The sequence below is a fragment of the Lolium rigidum genome, chromosome 2 (genome assembly GCF_022539505.1).
Source record: "Lolium rigidum isolate FL_2022 chromosome 2, APGP_CSIRO_Lrig_0.1, whole genome shotgun sequence".
NCBI classification, from domain to species: domain Eukaryota; kingdom Viridiplantae; phylum Streptophyta; class Magnoliopsida; order Poales; family Poaceae; genus Lolium; species Lolium rigidum.
In genome coordinates, this window is record NC_061509.1 from 39,299,937 (window position 1) to 39,317,956 (window position 18,020).

General features: G+C 37.3%; 2 protein-coding genes and 1 long non-coding RNA gene across 3 annotated transcripts; 2 read left to right on the forward strand and 1 right to left on the reverse strand.

Moving 5' to 3' along the window:
- Positions 1–483: 483 nt before the first annotated feature.
- Positions 484–903, forward strand: LOC124689127. Its single transcript, XR_006998720.1, has 3 exons — positions 484–580; positions 674–736; positions 822–903. It is a non-coding gene; the product is annotated as an uncharacterized LOC124689127 (long non-coding RNA).
- A 27-nt stretch (positions 904–930) lies between these two features.
- On the forward strand, positions 931–2,559 carry LOC124686285. The gene is made up of 3 exons (XM_047220260.1): positions 931–1,025; positions 1,166–1,272; positions 2,214–2,559. Exons 2-3 carry the CDS (start codon positions 1,169–1,171, stop codon positions 2,410–2,412), a joined length of 303 nt encoding a protein of 100 aa, XP_047076216.1. The 5' UTR covers positions 931–1,025; positions 1,166–1,168; the 3' UTR covers positions 2,413–2,559.
- Positions 2,560–15,869: 13,310 nt separating this feature from the next.
- Positions 15,870–17,230, reverse strand: LOC124689552 (receptor-like protein kinase 5). Its single transcript, XM_047223065.1, has 3 exons — positions 16,821–17,230; positions 16,017–16,131; positions 15,870–15,887 (listed from the first exon to the last, which is right to left on the reverse strand). The coding sequence occupies exons 1-3, from the start codon at positions 17,228–17,230 to the stop codon at positions 15,870–15,872; spliced, it is 543 nt and encodes a 180-aa protein (XP_047079021.1).
- Positions 17,231–18,020: the final 790 nt, after the last annotated feature.

Sequence of the window (18,020 nt, forward strand, 5' to 3'; positions counted from 1 at the left end):
TAAGTTTGAACTTTATGCCTTAACTTAATTGATAAGCATATATACCCCCATACCTTCTTCCTTATGGGTATCCTGTGATTCAGAACTAGCATACTCTTCTATCCTTCTGTCCTCCTAACCCACCTCCATGGAACCCGGTCAATTCCATGCCTATAACTTTTCCTATCTGATACTTCGAGAGTTGTTCTTTCGCTTGGTTGTTTGTTTTGAAATTGAGTCTTCCCTTTCCAGGGAGATAATAGCCTTTTGGTTGTGGCTCCAAGGAAATAGCCAGGCTGCTCTCCTTTTGAGCATTGCGTCTTTTGATGATAACCATTTTCATGTGATTGCTTCTACTGCAAAACCTTTTGTTGAGGTTCTCCATTTTGAGTTTGATGGCTCAGATCCTAGATCTGTACCAATAAATCACTTTCGGAGGGAAGCTATTGAAGGGATTTCTTACTACCTCAACAAAGTTTGTTATGAGGCCTTGCAAGTTCTTGAAGAAAGAGCAAAGATGAACTTTTTCCATAATCATACGGCAGATCTGTACCAAAGAGCCTATGGACAATTCATGAATGATAGGGTTCCTATATGCTCGGTAAGACTTGGGTGGATATTTTGTTATCCAAGATCTGATCTGTAACTAGTTTAAAGTTTGTTCCCTTTGTGATTTTCCTTGCCATCTATGCAGATGACAGATCTACACAAAGAGGCATATGGCAATTCCATGAATGACCAGGTTCCTTTGAGCTCGGTAAGACTAAAGTAAATCTGTAGATCTGCTAATAGTATGTCAAGTATTTTTCTTGTTTCTGTGATTTACCAAGTCATCTATGCAGAAGCACCTTCTGACCAAGATCAAGGCTTTGTATGCTAACACTCAAAATCATCATGGTGGAGAAGGCACAAGTTCTAGAAATCTGCATCCTCAAACAAGTCATATGCTCCTTCAAGATATAAAGGGAGTATACGAGTGTCAGCCAACCTCCCGTTTGGTGACATTGTTTGATAACTTGAGCTTCAGAGAGAGGCATGATAATCCAGTAAGAATGTCATCTATGTATTCTTGTTACAAATCACTAATCATTATTTGCATCGTTTTATTTTTATATATGAGACTTGATAGCCTTCATGCAATATTATTGCAGAACCTAGCATAATGAAAGTGTATATTTCTATGCAGATCATGCAGCAGCTATCTGATGTTCCACGTGATGAGAGAACTTTGTTTGTAACATTTTCCAATGGCTACCCACTGACCAAAGATGAACTGCACGATTTTTTCATGAGGTATGCCTATCATTTGAGGTTATATTATATACGTAAATTAACCGTTTGTGTTTTGAGAATGGTATGGTTGTTGATCTCTGGTAATATATACGCCAGACGTGCATTTCAGAATCCCGGTGATTTGATGTGATGCATAATAATAGAAAAACACAAAAGGATAAATATAGATTTCAATTTTTTTGTTATTAGACATTAATAGCATTGAGTTGTTAGGCTAAACTATATCCTCCTTCAGATCCACAAAGACATGTCATTTCAGTCCTAGGTGTAGTCAACTTTTGATACTTCGACTGAATAGTTGAAGGTCATATATTTATATTTGTCCCTATAGTTAGTTGATAAATATTGTATGCTTTTACGTACTTACATTTTACAAATATGCTATAATACTTGGTTGTCAAAGTTGCATTCGAAGACCTTGTCGATGTCCAAAGCGACATTCATATTTGAGAATCGCTGCAAGTAAATTAAGCAAGTCAAATGCATACACAGGCTGTTAATAATAACCATTACGTAAGCTTCTGCATCAGGAAATATAATTTGTATGCTCGTGTGCAGCATTAAATAATCGATCTAGATGAAACGCTACTAGAACAATCAACATCTTGAAGTCCGCCCACTGAACCTTATTAGTATGAACTGGAACAAGTTACAGACACCCATGACACTAGAAAAGTAAGTCTGTTACCAATGCAGTTTGATTTTTTAAGCGATATGAAGATGAATGTTCTGATTTTTTTTTAAAGACCTGTGTAGCTCCTGAGGTTGTAAATTTGATTTGATAGTTAGTAGTAGATATGGATGACATAAGACATAGTAAACTTTATCTACAGTTGACTGAATCATTGCAGTAGTTTCACCTACGTGGCTGCTGATTTTATCAGTTTATTTTGTAACTTTTTTGCAAGTGAGTTTTGTTATACTAATTTCTTTTATCACAGGCACTATGGAGATGTTGAAGAGATAACTGTAGAAGAGCCAATTGGAAACAAACAACCCTTATACGCACACGTTATATTTTACTCACAGGTGACGCTCTTCCGTGTCCTTGATGGGAACTTGAGAGTCAAGTTCATGACGAGGGGAAAACATCTGTGGGCTCGTCAGTATGTGCCTAAGAAAAAGAATACTAAATCATGATGAGCTAAATCCGAATCGTTAGTATTGATATCCTATCCCAAGCATCTCTGAAGCATTGGAAAAAAAATCTACTTCTATAATTACTCTTGTGCAGTCTGCACCTTACTACTCTTTTGTAATCTAGATTTATGGCCATTGTTCTGAACTTCAAATGTATGGCATTGTAATCACTCAAATTTGTACGTGTTAAGGGTTGCAAATCAATACTTTTGGTATGAAAGTATTTACATTTGAATTTATTCTTGGAAACCTATTCTAGTGTATGGTGTAGTCACTGTGTCAGGCTTAAATGGTAAGCTCATTGAGCTAAATCTAGACTCTGTACGGATGAATGAAGCACTGAATAAATGGTTCATATAACGGGCAAGAGTGAGTACACATCTTCTTCTTTTTTTTACTATAAGGGTTACCCCCGATTTCATTTAAAGAAACCAAGTCTACAATATTTTCCACCTCACACCACAACCACCAAGAGTTCTTCCTTTTTTGATTTCACTCATACAAACAAACATCACAGGAAAGAGCTAAAAGGGAGAACTCTTGGTGGTTGTGTACTCACTCTTTGGTGGTTGTGTACTCACTCACAGTGAGTGCACATCTGTTTGGTCGTCCATGTTTTCTTTTTAGATTGAACTGGTTCAGCATGCTCCAGCAAGATATAGGTCTCGTCCATGTTGATCCATGTGCGGTGACACCATTAAAACCGGTGATTAGTATGCTCGTACACTGCCGGGCAATGATTCCTAGGTACCCGAACAGGTTAAATTAAAAAAGAGAGGTGGTGTCGCCACTATCAATTTTAGGAAGGGGATAAAAAATAGGGGATAGTGGAAAATACTGAGCTAGGTTAATTAATTCGATGGCATTTTCCTGGGTCATAGGAAAAAGCCTACAATGGACATGACTGTTTACTTCGATCTAGGAGAAAATTTCAGTCGAGCCAAAAAATATTACGGGTAGCTCAGAATTTTGAGGCCCACAAAAATATCAGGAATATTGATAATTTCCTAGATATTTTTACGAGATTTAAGCGGGGCATTAAGTGTAGTAATTAACATACCAACATGCAAGTGGTCCACTAGACATTGAGACTGTCCCGTGTAATCAAATATATAGCATGGTAGCGACCTATGTTATGCAAGGTTCCATTATTTATTTGTGGTTGGGAGAGTACCATAGTCCAAAATCCATCTTGAGCAGACTGGTTCAGATGAGTAGATTCCGTTCTAATTCAAGCCTACATGCTTCAATTAGGCCAAATGGATAGGAAGCGCCCAAGTTCCACCATCTTCAGTTAGACCATCTCCCAGGCGATACTTTTTGCGCGCAACTCCTCCTATTTCCAAATCCCAAGAAGTAAACTATTGACAAATGCCACGGCACATAGTTACTTCATACTACTAATCAAGTGGATCTCAACACAACCTACCTCCCTTCGATTGATTTGGGCCTCCGAGTGGCGAGCAGACCGACATTAGAGCGTGAGGTGCATGATGCCATCGGAGTGAAGAATGTGCAGCTAGCCATGGCGGCTTGGTGCGGGGTGGTAGCCTACAATGCCTGGGAGGTGCCTCACTAGTGGGGGCTGTAATGTAGGTCACCGGGTCACCGGGGTAGCAGCCAAGGTTGACATGATGTGATATGGGGTGGTCTTATGTAGAACTAATAATAGTAGTACTAGCAATGATTGAGATGGACACATTTTACTTCATGAATGTGTGTTACCGACCGGAATAATTCTACTATCTTAACTCGGCAAACATTGCATTTTTTACATGTGTTACTGTGGTGATACTTTGTTTGAATGTGTCCATCCTAGATGCATGGAGCATATGCTCTTTATTTATTTTTATGGTTTTATATGTTGGCTGATAAATTTTGCAGGGAATGAAATAAATAGTCATATTATCATCAAAAGAAATATATATGTCCATAGTTTGTTTTGGAAGATGGTTGAGAAGTTCACATATATCCAAGATAATGAATTCTCAAAGGATTAGTATAAGGAACAATCGTCGGGCATAATGGGTCACATGGTTGTAATCATGTTCATTGTGCATGCCTCAAATATCATGTTGATATGTCTGAGTAGTTAAATATGCATGAAAGCGCACATGACCCAATAAAAATGCCACTTATGGTCATTTCATGGACACTTATTACTAATACACCAACTAACACTCTCGACGGTCTAACAATACAAATCTTAGTTGTTAGTTATATACCCCCAAGTTCCATACAATCTTGGAAGGAGGGTCCAACATTTCAATGTTCACGTAAAATTTTGACACCCGCCATGAAATCTCCAATACCGACTAAACAAAGCTAATAGAATAGACACAAAATCATGAATGAGATGGTCTTGACGCATGTGCCAAGCGTGACTAGACTGAGTGTAACTTGGTGATGGAGATGCATTTGATGGCATCAATAGGTCTGTCATTAATTGCAATATGTTGATTTTGTACACTTGGAATGGGCGGTCACAATTATGTCTTTGGTTGTAGACATATCATGGAATCTTGTTGACAAATATCGTATCTCAAACATGAGTAGACCCATGAGATGTTGATGACAGCATGCCAACAAATATACTCCAACAAACAAAACGTATGTTATGTGTAATCACATAAAAAATAAATACATGAACAACAATGAGCATAAAACACATAAGTGAATGGTAGAAGCCAAATATAGTGTTTTGCAGTAATTAGTTCAAATAATGGAGCAACACACATGCAATTATTATGTTAACTCTTGTTTGGCTATATGGGCTTCTTGGAATTGATGCACCCATTGTTGGATCAGAGGTAAACATTGCATTAGCATATTTTTGGTACAAATAACAGTTAGAGTTAACCACATAGCCATGTGTGTGTGCATGCGTGCGTGCGCGTGTGTGTTTGTTTGTAGTAGTAGAATACCAGTTCATGTTGATTTGAGTCGAAATCGGCTTTGCAATTGACATTGTCTTGGTTGGGTGATTCCTACACCGAGTTGGAGTTGGGTCATTATAAAATCACATGTTCTGGTTCTTCTAAAAATCACATGAAGTTGAAGCAATAAACAAAGAACTTGCACTATGCTTGACTATATATGGATGAGAGCTACTAAGGATATAGTAAATCAAACCTACTAGCTTTATAGATGCATGTTGAGGAAAGTTGGCAAATAGATATCAATCCAATTTGTTTTCCACTAAGGATCGCATCGATGAGATTGGTTCGTCATGGACACTGGTAAGTACTTGATGGTCGAGTCTTCCAATATCGACATTCCGTAGCAACATGTTATGGACATAAAATCATGCTCATTCAGTTTCATGTCACTTTTAAATCCCACGCAACACCATTAAACAAGTGAGCTAGTGAACGCAAGAGATGTACGGCTCATGCTTCATTAAAGCTAGACAAGCAAAACACGTGCATGCTGAGAGATCAATAGGTACCTCCATCAATTTGCAAACTCCTGAGGTCAACGATATGTGATGTTATGTTGTTCACTGACCGGATATGCACATAAGTAGCAATATATATACATACATTGAGAACATAACAAAGTCACTTGGACAAGCTTTAACGTCTAATGCAACTTAATTTTCTACCAATAGTTTGTAACCTGTACGTAAGTGAATTTTCTTTGTTACATATATACATGTAGAGATTATAATAGTAGCACTGATTGAGATGGGTTGCATCTTGGTATACTTTTGTGTGGCCTTTAACTTCATCAACGTGTTCCTTGGTGTTACCGATCATTATAGCCTCATGATAGCCTATTTATTTTTCGCAGTTGGTGATACACTTCCCTTTTAATAGTTTTAATTTGGTTGTTTGACATGTGTATATTTGATGCATGGAACAAGATGTTAAACTGTTAAATGTTTATATATCCTGGCATGATAATTACGAAAAAATCAAATAAATAGGAATATTATTAGGTACAATATTTTTCATAGGATCATTGGAAAGTTGGCACTAGCTATATGTAGGAGGAAGATTTTTCAAAGTATTAGGGTAATGGACGATCATCGGGAAACATGTCTCTTATGGCCATACTGATGTGTATTTTGCATGCCTTCGACTCATGTTGATATGTAATTAGTTTGGTGTATGCTTGTTGCTAAGACACAAACTTGCGGTCTCTCGACTTGCTACACCCTCTATATGTGATTATAAATCTCGAGGGCCGATTTGTTGGCGCTAAGGTAAAATTTGATTGGCACAATAAGTGCATTTTTCTCAATCAATATTCATGGGATGGGATGAACGCAAGGAACACCTTTATATTATTGAGCAATAACCCCCTCCCCCTCCCGCCTCCCACAAAAGAACACATGTACTAGTCAGAAGAATTTGGCATGAAGAACATTACACCATGTGATGAGTGTGAGATTAGCTATGATAACTAGTCTCTTTGGACTTATACTAGAATGGCACTTCGCACGCTGAAGTGAAAATCACTTTAAGAACTCTAATGTGTAAAAGAAAGGTTATAATACGCTTGAGATGAAGTATCTCAAATATTCTAGACTGGATTGGTGAAAATTGTTGAGATGCCAAATTTATTTGACACGAAATGTTTGTTTATTTGTCAAATTAAATGTCGTTAAGGTTCCATCGTCTATATGACTGATGTTGGTTGCAAATTAATATCAGAAACTGGTCATGGGTCTACCTTGCCAAAAATAAGGTGACATGCACATTTTGCCACATGCACTTCTGGAAAAGTCTTACATATAGCAGAGCACAAAATCTTGAATAACAATGGCATCATTTTCATCATTCAAAATAATAATTGGCACACAATTCACCTGGTTAGCTGAACATGAACATCCAAACAAATTGTAGTGTTCGATTCAAATGATTTAATTTTGTAACTACAGAACATAATGGTGTGGTATCATCAACTGAATGTCTAAAAAGGATAGCATGCTCAGTTGGATGGATACCAGAAAGAATAATGTGGATAGAGAAGCCAAACAAGATCATGGAAACAAAGTTGAAGCTCAACTAAATAATATTCTAGAAAATTAACCCTCAAACTGGTTCTTCTCAAACAACTAATTAAGTATTCAAGTTATAGAATGATACCATCCTCGATGAAGACATGCTTCTGGATTACACTCAAGATGTTTTTGGATATATTAGGTAATCTCCATCAACAATTTATGTCATGTAGCTATTAAAAATACTATTAGATGTTTTATATTGCATAACAATAAGTAGAATAACGTCTTTCGTACTATGTATATTGTATTATGCGAAGAAGAAATAATATTGTTTTGTATTTATATTTGATATTTTTAATATAGATACCATGTTGATGAATACATGAATAAACAATAAGTTATTCTAAGATATTCTCTTTAAGTTCACGGGAAACAATCTGATGGAAAATGAATTATGTTTAGTGGATTGACTACCACTAATACAATTTTAAGTGAAACAAAATAATTTTAAGCACTTACTAACAGAAAGGATGATGTTATGACCATAACTAGCCATAACATAAAAAAATTTGGTTACTGAAGAACCATATTCATACTCCCTATAGGTACTACTCCCTCCATTCACTAGTATAAGATGTTTTAGATTTTAGTAGATTCGTCTATTTTCGTATGTATCTACTATATTTTTAGTGTGTATATTCAATCATTATAGTATGTATCTAGTTCACTTCAAAGTGTCTAAAACGTTCCTAAATTTATGAACAGAGGAAGTACTATTGAAATTCAAAATGCACTCTTGTATCATGATTCTATTTGTACCCTCACAAGTTTCCAATAATGTAATCAAATGTTCTCTGACTAACATAATAGAGGTGGACAATAAATGATACTTGTTTTTAACAAAAAACAACAAACATGAGAAATAAACTCAAAAAAATAATCTATCTTCATTTTCATCCAGATTATGCTATGCATACATAAAAATTGTACCTTACGTTGCGTACAACATAATTTTTCAAGTTTGGTTTTGATAAATTAAGGAATTGACATGACTGCCTTGATCTCTTGGAACATGTATGATAAGAAAAAATCCTGATAATTATGTTGGTCAGAACTAAAAGAATTCAAATTTCTCAAGTCTTCAAATTTTATGTACACCACATCTTCTATGAGAAAATAAAAAATTTAGGGCTCTCTCACCAAAAAATTAGAAAGGATCCATTTAAATTTATCCAACACTACATGGATTACGCATCCATAATTTGGTCCATAATATAAGTACTTAGTAGTATCAATAGACACATATAATAGATGGTCTAATGCGGGTCTTTAAACTCCATAATACCCATTATTTACCGAAAAATAACTTCTCAAATCAAGAGCAAATTATCCTACAGGTTAAACCTAGTTTAATGCCGCTTTCACGAGCATTTAAGATTATATTAAGTACCTCATGTACATACCTAGAATAAATAATTTAGTTATTCCAAGAGCCAAATTACTAACATGACCTCTTATATAGAATTTTCATAAGATACTAACATCTTGTTGGAAACATGCAGTTTTACATGTCACATATCTAATCTAGATCAGGACAACTGCATATCATATTGCTTCCCCAACTGCTTCCCCTTGAAGTATGTACCTGGAAATGAAATAAATATTTCTCATCTACCATAAATCGGTTATATGGCAATATTACCACTTCAACTTACATCAATGGGCCATCACATATGTTTATCCGTCAATCATAAATATCCTAGTCTCCTATTAGGGGAATTGTTTATAGCCTGTATGTTGCTTATATTTTAAATAATTTCATTTTAGGCATTAGGGGATATTAGTGCCACAAATAATGCCGATAAATAATTTAGAAACGTCGTAGCCAATCAGTCCTTATACTCACATACGTCCAAATTGGAATGAAAAATTCAATGATAATTTACAACACATTACAAATCTTCTAGATACATTTACTGATATAAAGATGTGTCTTCCTCATACTACTCATTCAACCAATGGGCCAAAAGAACGTGGTGGTATCTCATACAACCATTCTTCAACTAAAAATGGACCAAAAGGGCAGAAGCATGGTCACATGATAAAGAATTTCTCATGTTCTTACACTTAAACAAAGGAAATTATATCCTCAATTAGTAAATGCCATTCATATTGAATGTCACAAAAGAATGATCATCATCCAAACCCAGCCCAAATGTGCATGCAACACGCTGGCTCCACTATTATGGGAAATCATGAGGAGTTAAACTGTACAATGTTTCCACATATTTCATTAATACAATAGAATCATACAATATAAGACTATTTGTCGAAAAATATTTATTCTTCAAATTGCTAAAACCTATAGAGTCTTGAACCGAAATCCATGGTAGAGTTGCCTCATGCACTCATATATTGGTTCCACTAGAAGGAGGCAATTAAATAAAATTAACACTCGTTCAACAAAAGAGATGTATTTCCCATTGCAAAACCTTCTCCTCAGAAGTATCTTCCCTATGGAAGACAAATGACTTTTCGTACATAATAAAAAAATGAGATGGTGAAAAGCGGGGCTTGTAGCACAAGGTTGCACGTAAAACCCTACATCAATTAATTAGGATGTAACATATCATCTTTGCATAAGTGGAATTACGTTTTGATATTTAATATTGTTGGCAGTTGATGAATGGAGTGAGTGGTAACTCGATTCGGATATCTATATAAAAGTCCGCGACAACCTTAAACACAACATATGTTATGTAAAACTTCAAAGTCAATCTATGACTTCAAAATAGTAGAAAATATAATACGGTACAACCGACTAAGAGAATTCATTCTTCAAAAATATTACTCGAATAATGATGCTTATAGTCATAACCAAAATCCCTAACTGGATTCTACATGGCCTCTATTTATATTAGTGATTTCGTCATCAAAATCTGTAAATAAGGAAAAGCTTCTTGCAATCATCCTATGAAGGGCAGTCTTCATATATGTAAACTTTTTTGGAGAACTTCAGTGTGGATAAAGTATATCCACCTAATAGACATGGTCGGATCCTTTGACATGAAATAAGATCCTCTTAGACCTCGGGAGGGAGAAAAATAAGTATTGGGACCCAAATCACCATATCTCGATGGCATAAGAGAACCAATGTACTCAGAAACAATTGCATTATATGAAACCTCAGAAGTGATTGTATGGCTTCTTAGACTAACCAATCATATTAAACATCGATCTATTGGTTTATTAGAATCACCAACCATTATTTATGGAGATAATGATGTCGGTGTTGCTCAGATACATACTGGGTACATTAAAAGTAGTATCACAAATCATATTGCTCCAAAAAAATCTTTTCCTCGGGAATTACAAAAAAAATCGAGAAATTGATATTTCACAAATATAATCATATGAAAATCTTGTAGATTTGTTCACTAAGTTGTTATCAACATCTTCATTTCAAAAAAAAACATCCAGGACATTGATATGAGGCGCATATAAATTTCTCAAAGTTCATGGTGTGAAAACTCCTAGAAAAGAACATATTAATTATCATCTGATAACCAAAAATATTGAAATCTTCTCCTTATGAGTTCTCTAAGCAATTTTTCATATACATTTTTATGAGACAATTATTATACCCACAGTTTATCAAATTTCTATATTTTCTCTCCTCTTATTTCCTACAGGATTTTTGGAGGACGTAAAGTTTCAACATCAAAGACTATCAAGACCATACAAGGAATTTTCAACATTCAATAGTATGTAAAGATTCAAGGCGATGATTTCACAATGGAGATTGGGGGAAGTGCTAGAGATAAAATAGCAGCTAGAAGTTAGCGTTAGATGTAGGCTAATATGACATTTAGTATCTAGCGTTGTCCAACCGCTACCCAAATGAAAATGACATGTCTATTGGAACATACGTGAGGCACTGTAACCGACATGCAAAAGGACCCTTGGGGACATATAAGTACCCAAGTTCAGATAAATACCACACAAACTTCTTTTCTCAATCTTTCAGTTTCACTACAAATATAACCATAAGTCCACACTTGATACATCAGCAGTTCTTAACCTTCTAGTTAACTCGCAAGCCTACATGCACCATGGACGACTTTTACACGTCGAGGGTGACATGGACATAACCTTTCGGGTACCCATTGTCACTATACCTGGTTCGGCCCAATAAGTAAATTCCAGTATGTAGTCGATTATGACTCTTGTAAACCACATCTTGGTTGCACATATACAAGGAAGGGTACCTATTGAGAACAAGGGAGATCATATCGGGCACACCATAGATGGACTAGATACAACTCCACCTACGGAAGCTCCCTATAAAACAACTATTTTATCATATACTAGATTGCTAGCAGGATGTAGCGATCTTTCATCATGGGGACATGAACCTAGGTATGTCGTGTGCACAATTTCGCTCCCGGAATATATCTCCATCGTCATCTTTCCCTGAAACCCTTAGTCAATATCCATGGACATGTACGAGGTCACCCCTCATCAATTGGCACCGTATGTGAGAATTGCGACGATTGGACTTTGTCATCCGGATGAGATCCATCACCATCAACAACGGCCAAATCGTATCTAGTCTACTTGTCTTCTTCAACATGATCAACTTAAATCATTGACAGGGCGGCAGCTATCGAGTCAGCGATCTCAATGACCAAATCTAATCGCGTATGCAGGCGTGGATGTACGGCTCCCCTGCATGAACGTGCGTTCGAGCGGTGTACCAGTCGGCCCCTATTTTCGTCTGCTTTCGTCGCACATAGATTTGTGTACGATCCGGACTCGACGATGGACAGAGCGATATCGATCAGACTAGAACAAGGCGAAAAACACCAACCAGTTGCATGGATTCTATGGCGAAATGTCCAGCAACTCATTAATTCCTACCATCATATGATGGATTTAGAGGAAGCAATCAACTGCACAACTGGATCATATTCAAAAAACAGATGATGACTGTACCGCTTAGGTCAAGCTGGGTCGAAGGAAGAATCAATCTGGGTAAATCTTAGGAAGTCACCTTGGTCATTTGGTCGGAAGGCGTGTATTTTTTCCGGCTACGTCGCTAGGCACATAGGCGAGACTCCTTCCGCTGTGTCAAGGAGGCATTGTCGGGTAACCCAAATCGAGTACCAGAACCACACTACTCGAGGACTCGCCGATCCTGACAACGTTCGAGCGCTCGGGGACTTGACAACAATTTTCGCCCCTGAATTGTTACACATGCCAACCACCCAATGGCGGACTCACGTGTATATTGGAGACACAAACTTCACTATTTCGACTCAACAAACCAGGCAGTGCTCGCCAGCACCCGATAGCTCGGTGAATTCTTCATCAACGACTTGGCGCGCGACCCTATCTTTCGCACCTACGTCCGTGTTTACCGTGCATCATCTAGCAAAACGGCCTAGGGGTTGGGTGCTCTCATGACATGGTGACATTGATTGCTTCGTCCATGATCAATCCCTACGACTCAACTCTCAGGGCTCAACAACGATATTTCCCCTAATAATGTGTGGAACAACAAACATGGGCATCCGTCTGCTACGTCGACTGCGTCCACCGCGTCGACTGCTTCAGGCTAAACGCCATATGACTATGCCGTGTCGACTGTGTCCGCCGCACGACCTGCTTCCTTGTGGACTGCGTCCGTCATGTCAACTGCTTCAACATCGACTCCAGATAAAGCTAAGTGTTCCTATAATAAGAGCTAATTATTATTTACTTTTATCGCACCCGAAAGTCCGGGGCTGCGCCATGTAAAGTCGCCCTACATATCATCGACTCCGAGTGTCTGACACCTCACATGCGAAAGGCTGAGTAGATATTTCCCCGTCGAATCCTTGAAAACTCCAATCCAGTTGCAGCCCAACTAACAGGTTGGTAAGGCATAGAGACATCGGGTGTTAGGCTAACGAAAAGGTTTAGCATAGGTGGCCATGCGATTGGTCTTATCACCGCCAATGACACTATAAGCTGGAAAGGAAATATTTTTAAGTAATAAATATTTTATATCTCTTCACATTATTTGCATGTCAAAAACTCAAGAAAAATATTTCCTCGAGTGTCTCAAAAACCCGAGATGAATATTTCCTCGGTTGATTCGAAAACTCGGGTCAAGTACTTACACGGGAGCTTCAAAAACTCGGGTTTAGTATTTCCTTCAAAAACTTGAATTGAGTGCTTCCTCGAGTGGTACAAGTCGAGTATACGCGCAGCTGGAAGCGCCCGCCCATAGACCCAGGAGCTACTCCCATCTGAAACGCTGGTCGCACACCCAATAGAAAATATTGATGAACCAGATTACTTCAGCCATTGCTTCGGCCAAATAAAGCATCCGACAAAAAAATCCTAGATCACGTCCACCACGATAACATGTTTGGATGACATGCTTTTCAGCATGAAGGTAAGATATCAGGATCCGTTCTGTGTGGCTTGGTGCTCGCATAAGAATGTGTTTTGCTAGAAATTATCCATATCGACGATATGATGAAAAATCCAACATTTAGATAGAATTTAGAACTCGATAAGACCTCCGCGGCCAGAGATGAATTACGTTGTTTTTGCTCACGAGCAATTAACTGGTTCCCGGTCGGTCGGATGCACCAGACTTGCTTTACCAATATCCTATGACAAAGCAATATATGAGGACACACTAGTAGAAAAGAGGGCTTCCGTCTAAGCCTTTAGTACCGGTTCCCTTACGAACCGGTACTAAAGGGTGCATTAGTACCGGTTGCACTGTCTAGGTCTTTAATACCGGTTCGTAAGGACCTTTAGTACCGGTTCGTGTCACGAACCGGTACTAAAAGGTTAGCGTCGGCCGGAAAACCTTTAGTACCGGTTCGTGACACGAACCGGTACTAAAGGTCTACCCTTTAGTACTGGTTCGTGTCACGAACCGGTACTAAAGGTTTTCCTGCTCCCCATTCGGTGAAAATGATAGAAATTTTGCTTTTGTAAAATACAAATGAAAATGATAGAAAATTCAAAAAATAAAATATTTTTATATTCTTGTATGTTATGCAACCTACTATTCGGTGAAATTAAGAAATTCAAATTTTGACTTTTTTTGCAAAAAAAGTTTAAAAATGGTAAAATCGCATTAATTTTTGCATACGACGTTGGAAAAATGCGTATAATATATTAAAATCATCGTGAGAAAAATTTACATCCGAATTCACCTGGGTTTACCCGGTTAGCCAATTTTTAGATTCTCAAAATTTCAAATGAAAATATGAAAGCATGAAGATTTTAGTTTTTTCCAAAAATTTAGAATTTTATGTTTTTTTTATTTTTAAAAATTAAAATTAATAATGATAAGATTTTTTGAGTACTAAAATATTACTATTACTTTTAGCAAATTATAAGATTTTCAAATTTTCAGGTTTTAGGTTTGGCAAAAAATAATTAAAATAATACAAATTAAAATTTTAATTTAATTTATTTATTCAACATTATTATTACATCATTACTTTTGTTTATTAAAATAATTATTTGGATTTTAAACAATAAAGAAGTGTGACATCGACCAACATGTTAATAGGATTGATATGATAGTACTATCAACAACATGCGCGCGAAGCACTTGGAAGTGGAACGGGTTGGAACTCGGAAGTTAAGCGTGCTAGTGCGGGAGTAGTGTGAGGATGGGTGACCGACCGGGAAGTTTGACCACGGGTAAGTAATTTGATTAGAGATAAAGTGTAGTTAGAGACTAACGAAAATACTAGAAATTTTGGAAAAAAAAAAGGAGTGAAAAAAAGAGAGAGTGAAAAATAATTAGAAAAAATGGATAAAAAAATTAAACGAAATAGCCTTTAGTACCGGTTCGTGTTACGAACCGGTACTAAAGGTTTTCAGCCCCGCGGGCTCCTCCGTGCCCACGTGGAGGCACCTTTAGTACCGGTTCGTAAGGAACCGGTACTAAAGGTGGGAGACCTTTAGTACCGGTTCCAAAACCGGTACTAAAGGCCCTTTAGAACCGGTACTAAAGGGGGGTTTCTCTACTAGTGACAGTTAAAATGTCATTTTAACTCGAATACAATTTTGGGTTCATGCTAAAAAGGAAGAAGCCAAGATTTGACACTCAACCCGAGTCTACGGCTCGAGACGAATATTTCTTCGCATGCTTAAAAACCCGAGACGAATACTTCCTCGAGTTCTTTAAATAGCTTGAGTCGAATACTTCCTCGAATAGTTGAACTTGAGTCTACGTGTGGTTGATGCACGCAAAATGCATGCAGAAACTTTGTAATTTGTTGACACATATTTCCATATATTTACAACATATACGATGTTAGGAGCACAAGCCTTGAGTCCAGAAGGTCATACACGCACATACCACTCTTCATGGTTGTCAACGAGATGGATGAGAGCAAATCGCCTTGATGGAAACTCATAAATAGCTGTACACATCACATTTATCTATCACATTTTCTGTATACGCTAGCTCTGCAATACATACAAACTAGTCACTGATTTTTACCTGTGTTCCATGAATACTCATTGTTTACATTTACAAAAGCAACATATATATAATAACATAACTAAATATATAAAATAATATAGTTAAGGATCTATTTTATTCTACCTGAAGCAAGATAACCTTTCGTACCAGCAAGCCTTGTGAGATTTTGGCCATACCGAAGTCAGAGATGCAAGCTCTAAATTCCAAATCAAGCAAAATGTTGTTACTTGTTATATCTCTGTGGAGTATTGGAGATGCACAATCATGATGCATATATGCCAAAGCTTGAACCACATTGAGCACAATATTTAACCGCCTTTTACAATCCAGTTGCCATTTTGTGTGCCCTTAGTGTTTGTGCCAACTTTCCATTCTACATGTACTCATAGATAAGAAATCTGCCTTGGCTAGAAGAACAATACCCAAATAGTTTCACAATGTTTTAATACCGAGTCTGCAACAATGCCTTGACTTCACGACTGGACATTTAGTCTTTCACGAAATACTCATCTTCTACTAAGTGTATCTTCTTCACTGCAAATATTTCAAAAGTTGGAAGTCTTGCTTTATACACTGATCCATATCCTCCAGTACCTATGCAATGTTTATCACTAAAATTCCCAGTTGCTTCAACGATTTGCTTGAACAAGTCAACCCCATTAAAACTTCCAAAGAGAGAACACATTAGCTTGTGTTATTTTGTGGGTGTTAATTGCCTTGGACTTCGATCTTTTATGTTGGAATTGGAACTCCAATATAGCCTCAAGTAGAACAAGAGATACTAAAATTGAAACCGTCTCTAGTACAACTATTTTTTATGCCTTATGTTGTCCTCTGCTCTGAGTTTCACTACCACAAGGAGGCAATCCTTTCACTGCGTCACATAGTGACTTATTGTAGATGAAGCACTCGAGCGGAGCTCTCTGGAAGAGCATACTCTGTGGGACTACTCCTCCCAATTCATTGTAAGATTCATCAATGTATGTTATGCTTTGCATGATCTGAAATGATGCTGGAATGGTGCCACTCAATTCATTGTGTGAAAGGTTTAAATTAGCTAGCATGATCAGGCCACTAAGTTGGCCTGGTATCGCTTCAACAAATTGATTATTTCTTAAGTCCAGTAAATTGAACAACACCCCTAGCTCGGCAGGTATGTTTCCTTTGAAGTTATTCTGACTCAAATTCAAGTACCGAAGCTTCAAACAATGCGCGGTTGAACCTTGGATCGAACCACTTAGGTCATTTGAAGAAAAATCTAGCAACTCCATATTGGACAATGCTCCAATTTCTCGTGGAATGCTTCCATGGAACAAATTGTCTGCTACGCTCGACTGAAACAAATTTTTTAGATTGCCCATCGCACTGGGAAACTTGCCTTCAAGCTTGTTTGATGAAAGATTAAGTATCTCTAGCTGAGACAGTTTTCCCATACTTGTTGGTATTTTTCCCGTGAGGTTTTTGTTTGAGAAGCGTAGCAGGATAAGATTACGACATTCTCCCCACAGCAATAAGACAATCGGCCAAATAGTCTGTTCATGCTCATATCCGTATACACAAGATTTGGATGAACTCCCAACTCAGAGATATCTCCTTCTATTTGATTACTTTAATAGGTTAGTCCCAAAAATTTAAAAATTAAAGGTAAATAACGAAAGTAATAGTTATTTTAATGACATATCATTCCACGAGTGATTTACTTTGGCCAAAGTGTGGTGCTCATATGATGCTCCTGGTAGCCCCTTGACCATCACACGAACAATGCATGATGTCTTGTAGATATATTTTTTGGGCCTCCAAGCATGAAGTTCTGTAAAATAATAGCATTTTTTTCATTTAAATGAGTGGCCTAAATCACAGAGCAATAGGCAGAGGTTATTAGGGTTGAACAAAATCATCAGGTGAAAGGCGGCAGTGAGAGAGCGGTCATGGGCCTGGTCGGTGTGCATAGGCCTTTCGCACCGCCCACGAGCCTAGGGCCTGCCCAATGTACTATTTGATGTATTTTTTTTATATTTCACGAAAGCACCTTGAATAGACATAAAAGGCGGTGGATAAATGCCTTGAACATTTATTAATAGGTTAGTCCCAAAAATTAAAACAAATAACAGGCAAAAAAGGATATACAAAATTGAAATTCAAAAGTTATAG